The sequence below is a fragment of the Schistocerca cancellata genome, chromosome 4 (genome assembly GCF_023864275.1).
Source record: "Schistocerca cancellata isolate TAMUIC-IGC-003103 chromosome 4, iqSchCanc2.1, whole genome shotgun sequence".
Lineage (NCBI taxonomy): Eukaryota > Metazoa > Arthropoda > Insecta > Orthoptera > Acrididae > Schistocerca > Schistocerca cancellata.
The window spans coordinates 729494236-729515895 of NC_064629.1; the positions used below are offsets into that span (position 1 = coordinate 729494236).

General features: G+C 38.8%; 1 protein-coding gene across 3 annotated transcripts in view; it reads left to right on the top strand.

Annotated features, from left to right (window-relative positions):
- Positions 1-21455, top strand: part of LOC126184579 (steroidogenic acute regulatory protein-like) — a 143869-nt gene extending 122414 nt beyond the window's left edge. For all 3 annotated transcript variants that reach the window (XM_049927010.1, XM_049927011.1, XM_049927012.1), the window contains 2 exons: positions 7713-7888; positions 20878-21455. In XM_049927010.1, the coding sequence (XP_049782967.1) occupies positions 7713-7888; positions 20878-21094 (393 nt within the window). In that variant the 3' untranslated portion in view covers positions 21095-21455. The remainder of the gene's footprint in view (positions 1-7712; positions 7889-20877) is intronic.
- Positions 21456-21660: the final 205 nt, after the last annotated feature.

Below are 21660 nucleotides of genomic sequence, written 5' to 3' on the forward strand. Positions count from 1 at the left end.
CTTCCTGCAATGATGATGGAGGTGGGCAATGATCACACACCTTCTCTCCAAGGTAGGCCACAAATACTCAATAACATTGAAATATGGCAACTGTCGTGGCCAGGGGAGCTGCGATAATTCTTCCTTGTGATCATATAACCAGTTCTGCGACCAATGCAAACTGTTGAAGAGGGGCCCTGCCATCGTGAAACACATCACCACCATTGGGGGACAACATTGTCCCATGGGACTGACCTGATCAGCCAAAAGGGTCACAATCTGTGACAGTAACGCAACTTTGCAGAGTAACGATGAGGTCCATGGAATACCATATGACCGCCCAATTCATCACCAAACCCGCACTATGTTTCACTCTTGGGACGTAAAGTCAGCCTAGTAGTGTGAAACAAAACCCATTGAACCAAATGACTTTTTATCCATTGCTCCGTAGTCCAGGTGTTATGGCTTTGGCACCACATTATGGGCATCTGCATCACTGATAATTGGTTTTGGAATTTGAGCTCCCACAGCAGTTTCTTGGTTATTGAGCTTCCTTACACATTGTTACTCTTCTGCCTTGACTTTTGCAGCTGTGATCCCCTTATTTCTCATTATAATCCTTGAGTCAATGTACACTTTCATCCATATTGTGACTTACTGCATTATGTTTTTCTGCTTTCCCTGTAGACAGTATATGTATTTGATTTGAGCTACCTCGGTTATGGAAGCACCTACCATATGAGCACCAACAATTTGCCCATGTTTTAATTCACTTAGCTCCAAAATGAAGCACACGCAGCTACACAGAACACTGTTCTGATCATGACTAACACTTGCAGCATATTGAGGACATTGCACAGATACCACTCATGGTCAAATATAACACTGCAACCTGCAGATTTGGCTAGCATCTGCATTTATGTTCAAGCATGCATTTTTCTTGGTGTTTTCAAATTTTTGTCCAACCCCTGTGTATTCTTTCAGCTTCATAAGTCATGTTTTGTTACAAGAAATGATGATGATGATGATAGTAATTATTGTTACAGATTTAGTGTGTGACTTTCTACGAGTATTTCATTACAAGAGTAACAGTGCAAAGGCAGTAACATCTGAGGGTGTGCTGAAAAGTAATGCCTCTTTATTTTTTACATGAAAATTCGTAATGCTTTTTTCTTTAAAAAAATATTAACAACATTCTATGTCTCCATTCTTCATATCCACATACTTGCACCCCTGTGCCGCTAGAGGTCTCTGAATTGAAGTGTGTAAAATGGCAGTGTGTAATGTAATTATGTCACTCTGTGAGAAACAGCATGCTGTAATAAGTTTCGAATTGGAAGAGTTCATTCACATATGGCGCACCCTCCCCTCCTTCATGACAATACCAGTCCCCACACAAGAGAATAACATCTGAGCAGTTCGACACCTCGGGTTCACTGTCATTGATCATCCTCCGTATAGTCTTGATTTGGCCCCATCCGATTTTCTTCTGTTTCCAGGAGTTAAAGAACAGCTTCGAGAACCCCACTTTGACAATGATGAAGCAGTACAAGGAGAGGTGAAATTGTGGCTCGATCAACAAAGTCAAACATTCTATGATGACAGTATCAACAAACTGGTCTCTTGTTGGGAAAAGTGTTTTTGTTGCCTTGGTGACTTCGCTGAGTAATAAATATTTGTACATAAAAAATAAAGATTATTTAAAAAAAACAATAAGAGTTTTCACATAAAAAATTGAGAGGCAATACTTTCCAGCACACTCTCATAAAGTATGTATAAATTCACAATAATTGAATTTAAGAAAATTTTGAAGTAATTATGTGTGTGTTTATTATCCTGCCAATTCCAGCCTCTTGATCAAACTGGTTGCACTGGGTGGGGGGAAGGGGAGAGGGGGAGGGAGGTGGAGATGAGTTTAGTGTTTTGGATTTGATCTAATTGTGCAGTTTTGAGTCTTGTTAACATACCCACAATTACATTCATCTGAAGACTTCGTGCCCCATTTGTGTAGCATGTACACACATTGTTTATGTGGAGTGTGGTTGCTACAAGTCGTCTTCCATGTTTGCCAAGAGAGACTGTGAACCCATTAGGTACAGTTTTTGTCATTATTTTTAAAGGGACGTATAGCAGAATGGTCTGTTTCCATTATTACTCCCATTTTCACTATAAATAAATATTACTGGGACAAAGGTTCTCTTTAGTCATCACTAGGGTTCTTAAAGATTACATCTTTGAGTATTAGCTGCACATGTGTCCTCATGTATTTGAAGTTGTTAGTGTGCAGTTATTTTGTGGAATTGATGTGCCGTAGTTCCTTATCTTCTGAGATGAGGTATAATGATATGGCTAAGAGTTTGCCGTTAAAAATGAAAAACATTGGAGTGGACTGAATGCAGACCATGATGATTTGTGTTGTACAGTTCAGATGGTTATGAAGTTTTGGTGCTGTGCAATTCACTGGGCTGTAGCCAGATCTAAAGCTGAGCGACTCAGGATGTTCCATGGTGAATCACATGGTCACAGTTGTTAACAAAGACCTTAGTGCCACCACATACATTAATTGTACATATACCACCAGCAAAATATTGTGGGGAACAGAAAAAATAGTGTCTTGTTTCTATTTATTGCAACAGTGTGACAATCACTTTAACTATAATTTACTCAAGTGACCGATAACAACATTCAGAGGTAAGCTAGGCAAGGTGATGGAGCTGTATAAATAAAGTTTTTTTAGTGGTAAATATTGAGCATTAGAGGGAGTCCAGATGCACACGCGCGCACCTCCCCCCCCCCCCTCCCCCCCCCGTCCCCCCTCCCTCACACACACACACACACACACACACACACACACACACACACACACACACACACACACACACACACAATTCGAAAAGAGTTAATTTTCAGTAAAACGAGTTCTATAATTGCCAATAGTGTCTGACAGTTGTTTATTTATTATTATTTATTGACACCTGCCACCTGTAATCTAGTTGAGATAATATTTTCACATAGCTACAGATGATGTATAAAACTGTAGTTAACATTCACTTCAAGATTTGTTGTGTAGTTTAAGCATTTCTAATAATTGGTGAAATTAAAAATAAAGGAAATAAAAAATAATAAAACCTTAAATAAAACACAGAAACACTCAAACGCTTAAACAACAGTTGTTGGTCATCTGCACTACCATAACAGCATATGGCTTACGGACAGTTTCTAATCTTAACCACTATCGCACATCAGGGTTAAGGAAGTTATACTCTTCAGGAAGCCTCCTCATTTACACTGTTATCTTCTGGAAAAAGCAACTTCAGCAGGTATTCAGTGGAATCTCTCCACCCTCTAATCATAGTCCAGTCTTGTTTATGCAATGTAGACAGCGTAGTTGGTGTTTATACATTCTCTGTTACTATTTTATTGCAAGTACAACATGTGTCTGTTACTGTTTGCCTTTGAACATTTTGTTACCGGAGCTTTTTCTTCATAGTACCTATGAGAACTTGGTACTCAGTTTCCACTGATATATACAACATTAGTCTAGCCTCTTTCTATCCATGACCTAAAGCTTTCTGATAAAAGTTTGCACAGTGAACACATTTGTTTCAAATTTGCAAGCTATGCACTCCATGGTTTACCACAGCGTCTAACCATTTTCTGTACTAGAACAGCCACTTTTTGTGCATTTTGCTGTGTAGTCTGTACTGTAATCAGTAGATTCTGATGTTTGAAGGTCAATATTTGCATTTATTTTTTTCTAGTAACCCTTTTTAAAATTGTATTGAAGATGTTTGTTTTCCTGTCCTGTATTCCTTCTTTGTACACCAGGATCCAAAATATCTATCATAATGGCATTGTGGTCTCTTCCACTAGCATGCTGGATGTCTTCAAGAGTTGCAGACTGATTTGCCAAGGTGATGTCAAAATTTGTTGCGGTACCAGCACTGTTTCCATTTGTGGCTCGACAGCCCAACCTGTACAATCCATGGAGGTTTAACATTGATTGCTTCCTGCATTTGTATACCACACTCATCTGGTACATGACTGAGACACAGTGTGGGTTTTGCATTATTGTGTATCGTAATTATATGTGGTGAGCCCTCAATGAAATGAGCCATGTCTCTCAGCCTATGAATGTTTGGTCCAAAGCTTCATGGATATTGCACGTAAATACTTATTAGTGTTAGTTTACAATGCGAGAACTTTAGAGTTACAGATGCAGCATGTGTGTCACAAAGTTGGGATATTTTTGTTACGTGATCAAATTTTTGGAAAAATACTGTCACTGGTTTTGACATTATGTTAACTGGAAACAGTAATCTTACTGTGCTTTATATATGGTTCTGGAATTTAAGTTTCAATTATCAATATCTGTCTCCCCATTTTCCACTGATTTACATATTTCAGTTATTACTTTTGAACAACATACAACATTTATTTGTAACAACCACATATGTCAAGAATGTCTAATAAACACACAACTTTTTTGTGAACATTGAGGGAGGAGTCAGAGTAGATGTGACCATGAGCTTTGACAAAGTGTCTGTAAGTTTGTTCTAGATGAAGAACCTCTTTTCTCCTATTGAAAACTGACCTCAGGGGGTCACACAGTTCTCATACATTAATTGATAGATTGCCCACTTTCAATGGAATTTGGTCATTTTATGTAAATTGAAGGTGGAGAGTTGAAAGGAAAAGAAAGGGAAGGAACTAATGTTATTAGCTGCATTTGGTCTTTATGCAGAATCAACGACGCTGAGTGAAAATGTGTGCCGGACCATGATTTGAACACGGGATCTCCTGTACTAGACAGTTGCATTAACCACTGTGCCACCCAGACACAGTGTTTATCATAATTACATGGACTATCTCAATACACCCCTCAGCTGACCCACATTCCCACCTTGCACCGCCTATCCACTGTTCCTGTACATGTCTTCCATGCTACTTTGAGATTCCCACAGAAGGTTGAATGTGATTGTACATTCTCACTGATGGTGGTGGATGGGAATGTGGGTCGGCCAAGGGGCTTACTGAAATAGTTCACATAGTTGCGATAAATGCTGTGTCTGGGTGACACAGTGGTTAATGCAACTGCCTAGTAAGTAGGAGATCCGGCACATATTTTCACTCGGCGTTGCTGACACGACATAAAGTCCCAGTGCAGCTGACATCAATAATTCCTTTCCTTTCCTTTTCTTTTCTTCCCTTTCTCCCCCTTCAATTTACATAATAGGTATCACAGTTGCAGATTTTACGTGGTGTCTGTTCTCTCAGACATGTCTGAAAGAACGGACCCCATGTATTCATATGAGTTTGGCCAATTGCTTCAGGAGTGGGAAGACCACTGTGTCACCTTTTGGGTGTGCTACACAAGTAAAGTAGTGCAGATGTACTTGAAATATTTTGAGGTCCTCTAGCCTTCTTAGGTGAAGATTATTTTCAAGAATTTTTATGCATGTCTTTTAGCTTTGTTGAATGTCAAGAGCAGATGTGATTCCCTTTGGGGACAGTTTCAGTTTTTCGACAGATAGTGGATATTACGTGTAACAGCTTCTGGTTATTCTGCTACATTACTGACAATCCCACTAGATAAGGCTTGAGGTACTGTCTGAGTCTCTAAAAGGGCAGCACCATTTGTTTCTCTATGCCTTCCATCCTTTTTATTTGCCCCAGTACTTATTTCATCACTATGTATCTAGTTTTCTCAGAACAGGGTTGTTCCTTTAGCAAACTGCGTCATGTACCTATCATTTACACTTTGAGCTTCGAGGTCATTAGAATTCTGTGTAACATCTATTTTAGACAGTGCCTCTTATATACTGTGAGATTTGTGGTTTGCACTGCACCTGCATTGGTGTAACGTACATTGTATTCATAATGGTTAAATATGAATAGCACAATAGTACCACAATTAGGAATGCATTAAAAACATACTGCGACACATTATACTGCTCATTACCATAATTTTTTTTCCATCCCTCTTCCATGGTTTCTTTACTTTCTCATCCTGGTATTATTTTGGTTTTCCTGCCACTTTACCATGGGCTGCCAGTTTTGAAGGCTTGTTGAAGGAGTTTTCTTCTTTCTGTGCCTATGACCAACTCTTCGTACATTCTGTGTAGTTTTCCACATTGGGCATTGATCTCCTAAACTTCCTGCAAGAGGGTTATTGGCTGTAGTGATTTCTGATGGCTGGGGGAGGGAAGGAGACAAAATTGTCTGTTTTTTGTGCTTTAGCAAACCATACTAGCATTAGGCAAGTGTGCTGGAATACTACCTGCCCGGGTAGTTGTGCATGTTATTGTGACTGCTTCCAGGACAGGGAGGTATGCCTGGCCTGGATCGAGTCCACCAGGTGGATTTATGATGATGAGTCAGTGTGCCGACCAGCCTAGATGTGGTTTTTAGGTGGTTTCTCACATCCCACTAGGTGAATACCTGGCTTGTTCCCATGTTATGCCTCAAGATACATATTGCACAGACATTTAGAACACTTTCTTGCACTTGCACACAGAATTTACTCTAGACACAGGAAGACTGGGTATATTGCTTCTGTCCTGGAGGTGGGAGGGCTGGGGAGGGGGTGGTGAATAGGAGACTGATGACCTCAGCTGTTGGATATCCTTAAACACTCAATCAGAATCAGGATCTGGAATAGCTTAGCAAAGGTTAGATTTCAGGACACAGGCAGCAATCCTGGCTGTATCTGTTGCATCACTACAGACCTCACCCACACGCCAATGTGCAAAAGTCACTTTACTGACCACAGTAAGTGAACAATAAATCTCAAATACCACAGAAATTACCTACAGCCAATCACAGCATGTATGCAGTCACATGACTACCAACAAGCTGAAAATCAAAGAAACTGGCCTATTACAAAATAGAGAAGTGCATGGTGCAACCTAGCAAGATAGTCCAATCCTGTTTTTATGAAGGTGTGGGATATGGTTACATAAATATTTGTTCCTCCCCAAGTGAGGATCTTTCAGAATGAGATATGATACTGAAAGTCTCCTCTAAGTTGAGTTAACAATGCCATGTACTTTGTACTTCAGATGAACAAAGGTACAACACCTCATCGTTGAGCACCCTAAACCACATACGTACATACATACATACATACATACGTACCCATAAAGTACAAGTTTGACTCATACAAAGTTATCAGAAAGCCCTAGTCTTTTCAAAACTAATAAAATCGCCTTTTTTACTCGTCAGCCTCCAACAGAAAGAGCACTGATCATGATGATAAAACAGTTGACAGCACAACCTGCTGAACAGGACCTACAACATAAAATCTAGAGATTGGCACCTCTGAAGCAACAGTCTCTCAGTTTAAATGAAGAGAACAAAGTGCAAACTGCTTCATTCTCCTTCCTGCGATCTCAGTGTCCTTAACTGAATTCAAAAACTGTTAAAAACGCCTTGTATACTATTACCTACACACCTGAGAAATAATTGTCACTTAAAATGCCAGAGATTGGCAATTTAAAAAGACAAAGTGCTTCATTAATTATTAATTTTCGCAGTGCCATTCTTTTCTACTGATTCCAAAAGCATTTCTTTCTACTACATGTGAACTAAGAGTCATTATGTCAGAAGTGTTGTAGAATGCACAAAGTTATTTGCCATTTTTGATAAAATGCATAACTATAAATTAGTCACTTTTATGTGTTTGAATGTTCATTATTCTTTTGTGTACAAAATTACTTCTGATGTTCTGTCAGGTCATTGATGAGCGCACAGATGTTATCTACCAGGTTGTCGCTGATGGTGCTGGTGGTGTCTTTTCTAGTCGTGATTTTGTACTTCTGCGCAACTGGAACATGAAGAATGGTTGTTATGTTGTAGCTAGTGCCTCCGTCACACATCCCAGTATCCCAAAACACAATAAATATATAAGGTTTGTAAATTTAACTTTCCTTCATATATTATATAGAGCATGCTGTAGAGCAAGCAGTCAACCTTTTCACCTACCACCCACATTTGCATCTTTGTTAGTGGTAAAATTTTGTAACCATCCACCAGTTCAACAGTAATAGTGGTTTATAAAGTTGGGAAGTAACTTTATAAAATTTCTAAAGCAGAGTTGTGGCAAGGTAAAGCATATAATAATAATTACTTACAAAATACTTCATGTCCAAATTTTATGAAAACCTAATGAAAATGGTTTAAAAACTCTTACTTCATACCACCCACCATGAAAGCAGGAACAGCCACTAGTGGGCGGTAGGTACCAGGTTGACTACCACTGCTGTAGAGTATTTCATGTAAAGTTATGAAAACACTACGCTTTTCTATATGTGTGGATATTTAACACTCAAATTTGAGCTTTTTAATTCTGCTGTGATTTACCTGCTGCTAAAGTTACCCCAACTGGTTTACAGTAACAATTTTCTCTGCCTTCAGCTAATGTTCCCAGCTGCTAGATGATTTGCTGATAATTTTTTCCTGTGTTTCAGACTAGGTCATCTTTCCTTTTCTTTCATTCAGCTATTGTCTTAACTAGGTGGCTGTGTCTAAATTTATACCCAAGAGATTCACTATCGTATCAGGTGATTTTGTCATTTAAAGCACCTCGTCCTGTTTGGAAATAGTGCACCAAATTTTACTTTGCTTAAAATACTTTTTTTATGCTCCTTTTGTGTCTTTGCATAGAAAAATTGTTCCCTGATTGTGTTTTACAAGTTTGTCCATCTGAGTACAAAATTTATTTTGCATGAATTTTGAACACAATGCAAGAGATTCAGTACCTCCTGTCATTTTGTCCTGAAATCTGTCTTCATTCCTTCTCTCTGTGTTAAAATTATGTGCTTTGTGTCTCTGTTTGTTACTTACTCAGATGGGTATCTCAATTGATTTAACTGTTTGTTCACAAATCTCATGGTGATGGATGAGCTTTGTAACAGTTTTTGACTGTGCTACATATGTGTTAATATATCAGTGTTTACAGTCTGCGCCTGGAGGAAGCTATTGGATGTGTGTCTGCTTCTTAACCCTGTGAATGAAAACTTGAGGAATGAAATCAATTCATTTTTAAAAAATCAGGCTTACTATATATCTCTGGAGCCCTTAGAAAACACTCATTGTTGGATTTCATTTGGTGCTACACCTAGCTGTCCTGCCTATATTTATTTTATTGGAATTAAAATGATTCTTTGATTTGGTTAATTTCTTATATTCCACCCCCTTTATTGTTTGAGTTAGACATTACCACGTACAGTATCATGTGGGTATTAGTCTCTCTCTCTCTCTCTCTCTCAGCTTCTTCTTCTTCTTCTTTTTTTTTTAAAAAAAAAAGAGCTGCCTATAACCTGAAGGTTGGTTAGAACGCTGCAGTGCTTTTCTAGGCGTGGTCTTATTGGACGCCCTGTGCCCTTGCCTGCCTCTCACCTTTGAACTAATTTCTGCAAGCCAGTTATATTACAAGGAAAATGAAATTAGTTCTTGCACTAATATTGCTGTTATTTATGTAGTTTTTGTGTTTGCTTGGCTGCTTTTATGGTGCAATCAGTTCATCTCACAGGAAATGGTATCTTTACAAGCCACATAACTGATTTGAATACTTGTACCATAGTGTTTTTTGGATCACATGATGCCATCTCATACTGTTTAGGTCAGGGTAATACAAGGGGTATAAGGATATTCTCACTCAGTGGTGAAAACAGTGGTGCTGTAAGGAGTCAGTGGGTGTACTTTAGTGGGATGAAGAGAATCCATGTACGTTTACTCAAGCCCTTGCATACAGTATGAATGTGTTTCAAAACACTGCTGTTCTTGTATTGAGCAACTACTCCACAATTATCCTCGCTAGAAGGTACAAGCTATAAACCTGACAGGTTTTGCATCATGTGTTATCTTTTGTGCTTGGTTTCTATACCAGTGTGTGGATGTTACCACTTTTCCAAAGTGAACTATTTTCACCAGCAAAACATGGTCTGCTAAGGAAGCTTTTTCCACTACTCATAGGGTGATTTACAATTTATCATGGACTCTGATAATACTGGTGCAACTCAACATTTTTAACATTACTGAATGTGAAAGAAATTATAAGTGACAGAAAAAAATCCTAGTACCAGCTTGGCACTGAATACCAGACCTTTGATTTTATAGTCTGATACTTACCCACTGAGCCACCAAACGACACTTTCCACGTTTGAGTGAAGGGATTTCCCATCCTACATGTCATTCTGTTTTGCCTCTCTCTCTGTGCTAAGCTATATTCTTCAGCTCTCACATCAGATATAGTGTTTATTTTGTTTTTATAAATTCTGAACTCATCATTAGTCTGCCATGTTTGTAGTGAACTATCGTATACCTGTTTTCGTCTTGTCCTAAATGTCAAATTTCCTGCAATTTGATGCATCTCTCTCTCTCTCTCTCTCTGTGTGTGTGTGTGTGTGTGTGTGTGTGTGTGTGTGTGTGTGTGTGTGTGTGTGTGTGTGTGGGGGGGGGGGGGGGGGGGGGCGCGCGCGCGCACATGTTTCTCTTTTGGCAGATATTTGCAATTTCTTTTTTGCAGTGTGTAGCTAGAGTCAGCCCAAACAAATGCTGCTCATCAGATGTTTCATGCGATGCCCACCATTGCTGGAAAGCATCCATTTGTTTCCCATTACAAATGAAATGGTTTTTAAAGTGGAATTTTAGATGCCCATTCGACAGAGTGATCCCAGATTATTCTGGTGCGATATTCCTTTTATCAATGTGTGTTAATAGGGACAGAATAACCAGTACATTAACAGTGACAGCACCGCCCTGGCCTGTGCTGACTGTTACTGCCATGTGGGAGTGCTGCTCAGTGACTGCTGGAGTATTGATTATTCTTTGTGTTTTACAGTTTCTGTTAATACATATTGATAAAACAAATAATGCACTAGATCAATTTGAGAACACACTATCAAATGGGCATATAAAATCCAACTTTACTACTACTGCTACTACTATTACTATTACTGCCACCACCACCACGACCACAGAGAGAGAAAAGTAATACATATAAAACAACTGCTAAATAACAAGGTAAATGAGGGAACCCAGATGCTTTTAGACTAATATGGGGAATCTTTGGGTGACCAGCCAGTCTACAGATTCTATTTGACACACGTTCGAACAACTACAATGGTGAGTTTATTGGCCAATAAACACTGATACCTGACGTACACAATGTGTGGAGATCATCCAAATACTTTTGAAAATCCACTGAACGTACAGCATCTGAAATGAGATACATTTATTTAGGGGTCACACACACCACAATTAAATGAACACATCAATAAAAAAAGACAAAGAGTCAAATTTTGAAAACTAAAACAGGATTTGGTCATTGACATAATTAACACTAAGTGATAAAAAAAACCTCAATAACAGACATATTAAGTTGGTTTTTCACCACTAACAACATAAAGGATTTATGAAAATGGGTGAAAAACACAGTTGATAAGGAAACCAAACCACCACCAATAAAATGAGTGAGCATTAATGTCTGTGTGTTGCAAAGTGTGGACTAATTTTCAGGGAATATATTCAGGTTAGTGAGTTGTCTGTCAAACCTGGAAATTCTGAGGGAAGCTTAATTTACTGGAAAAGTCAAGAAAATATCAGTAAATCGTGAGAGAGATTCAGGGAAGTTAAATTGTTTGTTGCCAGAAAGAAGTGTTCAGTCATTTTGTTAAAAATCAGTCTGTTTCTGTTTTGGAAGTATACAGTTCTGGAGTTGAATAAGGAAGGGCGAAGGAAGTCACTGAATTGTAATGTTTGTTGCTCGATCATGGTTATCTCTAGTGGACTCACTGATCTCAGAAATCTTCATTATTGTCCATGGTTTCCTGGGCTCCAGGTGTATTATGCACTGCATGATTGTAATTGTGATGGAGCATGCACACGAGTTTCTGCTGTATATTAATTCACCATTTGCAAAGAGGCTAAGGTAAGTTTTTAAATTTTATAAAAGATACAATTATGAGTCTGTATTTGTACACACATTTTTTGTAGGCTAGCATTGCAAATTCAGAATGTTTATTTTTTACTAATTTCAGTGCAAACTAGCATGTTGTCAACTTTCTCTCAGTGTGAGTAGAATCCAATTAGAAATATGATGTATTGTCGCTATTAAAATCTGTTGATATGGCATTCCAGTGACAACATTGCAGAATGAGCCACAGTGAGGATTTCTCTGTTATCTTGTTCACATAGTTTCATATACTTGGTTTATTGCACAAAGACACAACATGGAACAAAATGGAATTATAGAATTGATGATAAAACTGTAAACCCTAGCTGAACTTGGAGTAATCATTAAATAACATGGCAACTAAAAAAAAATGTATACATATTTTGCTCATGGAAAAATAGTAAACTAAACTATGCCCTCACTTAAAACAAAACTTGGTTCAGGGAAATCTGGAATTTAAACCTGGAAAGCTCGGGCATAATTTTTGAGGAAACAGATTTACCACTCTGATATCACACTGAAAGACAAATATGGAGCATAAAAATTGTAACAAACATGTTTTTTTGGTGATAAGCATGTTAGTAACAAACATACTGGTTATAATGACAACATGGGCAAGTAGACAGCATGCCAAGGTGTAGGTGACTGCTAAAGAGAGAAAGGATATGCTTTAAGTGAAGTGAAAGCAAATTTTGGCAGCAGTAAAATCAAACTCTTTTAAATCTCAAGCAAATGATGATATATGCAAAACTGTTTAGCTTATTGGACTAAAATGAAATGTATAAGGGAATTAAAAAGTGCTTTGTGGTAGTTGCTGTGATGACAATGGATTTATTCGTTTTCTTCTGCGACAAACTTCACGGAGATACTATACTCCAGGTTACAATTAAACAGTACTTCTTTGATGGTATAGATCTGGGAGAACATAAAAACTTGCTATTTTTTGGTGTAGAGTACTACCTAACACTGTTACTGACAATGTGAGAATGTAACAGTCACAGTCCCATTGCTTCTGAAACGTTTTAAACACATTTGTTCACTGTTTTCCAAGTTGTAGCACACCTCTTACTCTGTCCCTACCTGAAGTGAAAAGCACTACACAGATATAGGTCAAGCTTGCCATCAAGTAGAAAATTTCACACAATAAAGATTTTGGCTGCAAGGAATACATAATTTAATCACAATTATCTGCCTTGACCTGTATTGCAGAAAATTAAATTGCAGGCTGGTGTCAGTAGTGCGTAAGCGCAGTATAAAACTTGAAATTATGTTTTTGGTGGCCTTCAACATCTAAATTTTAGTATCAAAGGGCATATATTGTAGTTCTAGTGGTTGCTAGAGCTCGAGTCTCGCATACTTTCCTATTTTTGTATGTAATTTTTGTGCCATTATACAACACTTGAGTGTGAAACCTCCAGGCATATTAACAATGTTTTCTGGTTTGGGACTTGAACCTAGACCTTTGACTTTCATGGAAATTGGTCTTACAGAGTTGTCCAGACACACTTTATAACTTGTAGGTTCAGTTTGCTAGTATCTCTCCCATACTTTACGAGCTGTACAGAGGCTCTACTGCATGGCTTACAAGAAACCATCCCCAACTTGACCTCATATTTTAAGGAAAAAATAGTACACTTGAAAGATATTAGCCCCAACAGTCGATTCTGCTTGAAAATTCAGGCCATAATTCTGATGGTACACAGTTATGACCTTATGAAAGTACAGCTTTTAAACTACTGCGCACACTTGCTTCACCCCACTGCAGGCGCCTGATGCCTGAGAGCGAGGCACTATACAGTGGTTTGACAACCTGAGCCTTCCTATTTGCAGGATGTTGAAGAAAAGGGAAGAGTAGACAGGACGCTGTTGCACTCTCAATTCATAAGAGAACTCACAAATGATGACAGAAAAAAGTGAATAAAAATTCATGTGTTCGTAAAAGGATTGATTCGCAAAGCTTACAACTACTACACCATCATAACTTAACTAAAGATTTTTCCAAGAACCCAAGAAAATTCTGGTCCCACATAAAATCGTTAAATGGGTCTAAGTCTTCTCTCCAGTCACTCATTGGCTGGTCTGGCGTGGCAATAGAAGACAGCAAAAGTAGACAAAGTTTTAAATTTCGGATTTATTAAATCATTCACACAGGAGAAAGAGTACTCTACAGCATTGCTTCCTTGATTAGCTTGCATTTAGCAAGAATCTTTCGCCCAGTGCAAAGTCCCAAGGAACTTAAAAAAGTGCAGATGACCTGTTTGTATAAGAAGGGTAAAAGAACGTTTCTACAAGAATCTTTGAACATATTCTCTGTTCAAGTATAATAAATTCCCTTGAGAGGGAAAAGCTTCTGTCGACAAATCAGTAAGATTTTATAAAGCACTGCTTATGCAAAACTCAACTTGTCCTTTTACCATAGGATATCCTGTGAACTACGAATCAAGGACAGCAGACGGATTCCATATTCCTAGGTTTCCGTAAAGCATTTGATATGGAGCCACACTGCCTCTTAAGTAACAGAACCCAGTATGTTATCCTTCATGGTGGCTGTTCATCAGAGACAAGGTTATCATGAGGAGTGCCCCATGGAGGTGTGATAGGACTGCTGTTATTTTCTATATAAATAAGTGATCTGGCCAACAGGGTAAGCAGCAGTCTGTGGCTGTTTGCTGATGAAGCTGTGATGTATGGGAAGGTGTCATCGCCGGCCGAAGTGGCCGTGCGGTTAAAGGCGCTGCAGTCTGGAACCGCAAGACCGCTAAGGTCGCAGGTTCGAATCCTGCCTCGGGTATGGATGTTTGTGATGTCTTTAGGTTAGTTAGGTTTAACTAGTTCTAAGTTCTAGGGGACTAATGACCTCAGCAGTTGAGTCCCATAGTGCTCAGAGCCATTTGAACCATTTTTTTTTTTTTTTTTTAAGGTGTCATCATTGAGTGAGTGGAGGAGCACACAAGGTGACTCAGACAAAATTTCTAGTTGCTATGATGAATGGCTCTAAATGTAGAAAAATGTAAAGTAATGCAGATGAGTAGGAAAAGCAAACCCCTAATGTTCGAATACAGCATTAGTGGTGTGCTGCTTGACACAGTCAAGTCAGTTAAATATCTAGGTATAACATTGCAAAGCACTATGAAATGGAATGAACATATAAGAATTGTTGTAGGGAAGGTGAATGGTAGACTTGGATTTATTGGGAGAATTTTAGGAAAGTGTGGTTCAGCTGTAAAGGAAACTGTATATAGGACACTAGTGTGACTCCTTGTTGAGTAATGTTAGTGTGTGTGGGATTCGCAACAGGTCAGATTAAAGAAAGACAGTGAAGCGATTGAGAGGTGGGCTTCTAGATTTGTTACTGGTAGGTTTGAACAATATACACGTATTACAGAGATGCTTTGGAACTCGAATGGGAATTACTGGAGGAAAGGAGATACTCTTTTTGACTATTGATACAATTTAGAGAACAAGCCTTTGAGGCTGATAGCAGATGCTGCCACCAATGTACATTTCACGTAAGGACCACAAATATAAGATTAGAGGGATTAGGGCTTGTATGGAGGCATAGAGTGAGTAATTTTCCCTTGCTCTATTTGCAAGTTGAACAGGAAAGGAACTGACCAGTAGTGGTACAGGGTACCTTCTGCCACACACCATATCATGGCTTGTGGAGTATGTATGTAGATTTAGATGTAGATGTAGAAGTGGACACATCTGTCCAACGTGTTTTCAAATCTTGTACAAGAACACATGTTATTCTACAGGAGAAGTAGTAAGTAACATGAGGTGTAATATGTCAACATTACACACCTATATGTTAAATATTATTTTAACAGTATTCTTGTGTTGCTAGTCTGCAGCTATATATATGCCTCAAAATTAAGATGAGTGTACCTAAGCAGCTGAAGAATTATTATGAAATACTGGTAATGGTTTTCATTTTACAATTTAATCATGGCAATCATGTTAAAGAATAGTGCACCTCATGCAAATATACTTCACTTTAACAGTGTCAGTTTTAAAATCCAAAGAAATTAACACAATGATGGTCTTAATAATTAAATAGCACTATGTTATTTCTTTAATGGCACACTTTTTCATTTCATTCATTTACACTGAATTTTAGATCACAACATAAAAATGTTCAAAACAGAGAGATCTCTGCCACAAACTACATATTGGAAACTGTGCACTTTGACACAATGAACAAAGCGTGTTACCATTGTCAAAACAGTAATGTACAAACGGTATTGTACTTTGTGCACAGGCATTAGGTAGCTGCAGTGGGGTGGATCGAGTGATAAATAACCAGTGTGTGCAAAAGTTTAAAAGCTGTACTTTCAGTAGGTTATACCAATGTACTATCAGAATTATGGCCCAAATATTCTTGCGGGATCAATTTCTGGGGCTGATAGGTTACAACCGTGCTTTTTTCTTTCTTTTTGAAATATGGGGTGAAGTTCAGAATGTTTCTTTTTAGTGCAAGAAAGAGAGAAACAAGGAAACTGAATCTGTGAAACAGGGTGTGAGGAAAAAGAATTGCCTACAAAAGGTAAGACTTTGGGATTGAGTCACACTGTAGCAAACAACTGCAATCTAACGGAAGCTTTTATAATATTGTACACTCTGCTACAGATGAAATATTCACTCTGAAAATAACTCTTAGGTTGTGACTACGATATTCAGTTATGAAGCCTGTCATGGTAGTAGTAGTTCAGGAAATTCTGCAGTGAAGACACTCTGGAACTCAGTAAACTGAAAAGAGGTATCGAAAAATTGAAGATGTCTGATAGACAAGCAGGTGTGCATTGATAGCTCAGTTGGTGAGAGCACTGTCTGTAAAAGGTAAAGGTAGAGTTTCAGATCAAAAGATTCATTCTGAATAATTTTATTATGCTCACATTTTGTGATATTCCTTTCATTTGAATCCTGGTTATTTACTACACTGTGTCCAAAAATTGCAATTTCATCATCTGCTGCAATGACTATGATATTCCTTTTGATTACAGTATCGTATGTGGCAATTCAAATGACAAATGGGATTTAGTGCCCCATTTTATTTCTTCTGTTGGAATGGATGTTAACTAATTAATTTTTTGTGTGGATAAATACTCTTAACAAGCATGGTATGAGCAGGGTTACATCAGTTTCATGTCTATAATTAAATATATGGTGATTAAATGGTAATTAGTAAGATTGTGCAATGTTTTTTGCAGACATTGCTTGTTTTCCAATGGGAAATATACAAGGTGATTAGAATTAAAGTTCAACTTTCAAACTGCTGTAGAAATAACACCACTGGTCAGAGTGACATCAGATTGCAGTGGAATATCATCGAAGAAGGGAGAAAACGTATGGCAGAAGAAAAATAAATAGTTACAAAATGTAGCAATAGATGGTGCTGTAATCATCATAATTTAATAATGGTTGACGACAAATGAATCATACAACAATGCCTAAGGTGTATGTTTGATGTTAAACTATCTGTACTACTCAGTGTGCATGAGTGTACAGATATGATACTGTTAGTTACGTAAGCCTTTCCACCACGGCAAGGTCATATCACATTGGATGGGAAAAATTTTAATTGTCCTGAGGCCAAAAACCGCATAAAAAGCATCACTCACATCGGTTTTTAATTGTCCTGAGGCCCAAAACCACATAAAAAGCATCAATCAAAATCAAATTGGATTATTAATTTCCATGTGACTGGCACAAAAATGTTCAATATGCTGTCCACTATTTTCTACAACACGTAGAAATCGAGAAACAGTATGCTACACAACTGATCGAAGTGTTTCTGGGGTCATGTTCAGAATGTGTGCCTTCAATGCAGCTAAGTTTACAATTAGAACACTGAACGCAATATCTTTCAGGAAGCTCAACAGCCAGAAGTCACACGGATTACGATCAGGTGATTGGGATAGCCAGGCTGTAGGGAAATGGCAGCTGATTATTCTAGCATTTCCGAAATGCCGCTTCAGCAGCTGCTTAATAGTATTTGTAATGTGCAGAGGTGCAAAATCTTGCATAAAAATGATCTCATCCACACATCCATGCTGTTGGAGAGCTGGAATGATGTGGTCGCGCAAAATACACACTCAGCACTTACTAGTGATGGTGCAGGTAACAGTACCGGAAGCACCTGTCTCTTTGAAAAACTGTGGCCTTGTGATAAATGATGCCGTAAACCTGCACCACACAGTGACCTTTTAGGATGAAATGGTACTGGTTGATTTGCATGTTGATTTTCCATTGCCCATATTCAACAATTCTCCGTATTGACATATCCTGTCAGATGGAAGTGGGCTTCGTCTGTCCACAAAATCTTCCATGGCCAATCATTTTCCACTTTCATGCGAGCAAGAAATTTTAAAGCATAGGTCTCTCTTGCTGACAGGTCAACAGGAAGCAACTCATCCGCATGGGTAATTTTGAATAGATAGCAAAGAAGGATGTTTTGTAGGATATTACGCACCGCACTCACCAGTACGTCCAATGTTCGGGCAATTGTCCATGCACTACACATTTGCACACCACCACTTATCTCCTCCTGGATTGCTGTGGCCACTGCTTCCACTGACACCGAATCAATTCGTTTCCTTCCTCTGCCAGGTAGCACTCCAAAAGAACCTGTCTTCTCAAATTTCCAGATCATTTTCTCCAGGCCCATGCCAGTCATCGGACCAATGCCTTTTTTCAAACCCTTCAGTGCTGAATTCTGCAGAACGACATGTGCTCAGTCATCATTCTTATAATACAGCTTTACAAGCAGTGCGTGTTCCTGCATTGAGACAGTCATGGCAAACGTCACAGATGCGAAAGGAGGAAAAGTTGTGTATCCGGCGTGTTTATACCAACTTCAAGGGGTCATAGTCATGACAGGTGTTTTCATTTACATATTCTGACACAGCCTGTGCCATCTGTTGATCAATTTTGACACTATTTTTTTTCTTCATCCATTCGTTTTCCCCCTTCTCCGATAATATTCTGTTGCAATTTGACATCATTCGGACCAGTGTTGTTATTTATACAGCCTTCTGAAAGTTTAACTTTAATTACAGGGTGTTTCAAAAATGACCGGTATATTTGAAACGGTAATAAAAACTAAACGAGCAGCGATAGAAATACACCGTTTGTTGCAATATGCTTGGGACAACAGTACATTTTCAGGCAGACAAACTTTCGAAATTACAGTAGTTACAATTGTCAACAACAGATGGCGCTGCGGTCTGGGAAACTCTATAGTACGATATTTTCCACATATCCACCATGCATAGCAATAATATGGCGTAGTTTCTGAATGAAATTACCCGAAACCTTTGACAACGTGTCTGGCGGAATGGCTTCACATGCAGATGAGATGTACTGCTTCAACTGTTCAATTGTTTCTGGATTCTGGCGGTACACCTGGTCTTTCAAGTGTCCCCACAGAAAGAAGTCACAGGGGTTCATGTCTGGCGAATAGGGAGGCCAATCCACGCCGCCTCCTGTATGTTTCGGATAGCCCAAAGCAATCACACGATCATCGAAATATTCATTCAGGAAATTAAAGACGTCGGCCGTGCGATGTGGCCGGGCACCATCTTGCATAAACCACGAGGTGTTCGCAGTGTCGTCTAAGGCAGTTTGTACCGCCACAAATTCACGAAGAATGTCCAGATAGCGTGATGCAGTAATCGTTTCGGATCTGAAAAATGATTCCTTTGGAAGAAATGGTGGCCCAGACCAGTACTTTTTGAGGATGCAGGGACGATGGGACTGCAACATGGGGCTCTTCGGTTCCCCATATGCGCCAGTTCTGTTTATTGACGAAGCCGTCCAGGTAAAAATAAGCTTCGTCAGTAAACCAAATGCTGCCCACATGCATATCGCCGTCATCAATCCTGTGCACTATATCGTTAGCGAATGTCTCTCGTGCAGCAATGGTAGCGGCGCTGAGGGGTTGCCGCGTTTGAATTTTGTATGGATAGAGGTGTAAACTCTGGCGCATGAGACGATACGTGGACGTTGGCGTCATTTGGACCGCAGCTGCAACACGGCGAATGGAAACCCGAGGCCGCTGTTGGATCACCTGCTGCACTATCTGCGCGTTGCCCTCTGTGGTTGCCGTACGTGGTTGCCCTACCTTTCCAGCACGTTCATCCGTCACGTTCCCAGTCCGTTGAAATTTTTCAAACAGATCCTTTATTGTATCGCTTTTCGGTCCTTTGGTTACATTAAACCTCCGTTGAAAACTTCGTCTTGTTGCAACAACACTGTGTTCTAGGCGGTGGAATTCCAACACCAGAAAATCCTCTGTTCTAAGGAATAACCCATGTTGTCCACAGCACACTTGCATGTTGTGAACAGCACACGCTTACAGCAGAAAGACGACGTACAGAATGGCGCACCCACAGACTGCGTTGTCTTCTATATCTTTCACATCACTTGCAGCGCCATCTGTTGTTGAAAATTGTAACTACTGTAATTTCTAAAGTTTGTCCGCCTGAAAATGTACTGTTGTCCCAAGCATATTGCAACAAACGGTGTATTTATATCGCTGCTCATTTAGTTTTTATTGCCATTTCAAATATACCGGTCATTTTTGAAACACCCTGTATAATCGCCCTGCATCATGAGTGTCCCTATAGTTGGGTGTTAGAGAATTCTTACATTACAGTTAATAGGTAGTGTTCATTACATGTTTGAATTTGATGTGTCTTTTTCAACCAGAACTGACTATAGCATATCGCATATATTATGGCTGCATAGTGTGTTTATTTTGAAGCAGTGACAATATCCTAACTGTTGTTAACATTGTAAGTGTAAGTTTTATTATGCTTCTTGCTTTAATAAAGAATAAGCACCCTAAAATTCAGCTGTGCTAGTTTAAGTCTCTTGAAGGTATAGCACTCTAATAACTGGTGATGTTTTCACTTACTAAGTATGTGATAAAATTGTTGCAGAGGAGAAAATGGGCCCAGTTGTTGGGTTATACAGCCAGCTGAAAATAATCGGTGTATATGTCGATGGCTGCTCAACACAAACCTTAATGGATGGATTCCTCAGTATCTTTTGGATACAGCCTTCACTACAGCCATGTGTGATTATATGCAGTGCTTGCGTTCCCATATTTTAAAAATGAAAAGTGAAGATAATTTAAGTACTGGTGTAGGTGAATAACTTCTACATATTAGAAATATGTGTGTAAGATTTTAAAGATGTGGAGGAATGGTACTTTTTACGCCAAGGAATGTGAAAGTGATCCTACAGTGATTGAAGAACTGAATAGATCTCCTATTGGAGAACATTTGTTTTATAAAAATCTCATGTTATGGTTGAATCATTGAACAAATATGACTTGCTCAGCCATCTGCATAGTGTAAGCATTGCCTCGCAAAAAAAAAAAGTCAAACATGCATAAAATTTTTATGTTGTTAAATTTTGTGGCAAGATGTCTGTTTTGTATTCGCAGATTGGACTGAGGATGCAGCAGAATGGCTTACAAATTTTATATAATTTTAATAAATTATTTTTTGTCATATTTAATGTTTCTTCTTCTTTTTCATCATCATTTACACTCTTTCCATAATTTCCATTCTGTGCTTTCGTTTCAGTGTCAGCAGTTTAATTCTAACTTACTGTTTATGCACCAATGAGCCAAAACTATGACCACCTGTTTAATAGCGTGCTGTTCCTCTTAAACACAATACAGCAGTGATTCTGCCTGGCATGGATTGTAAAAGTCG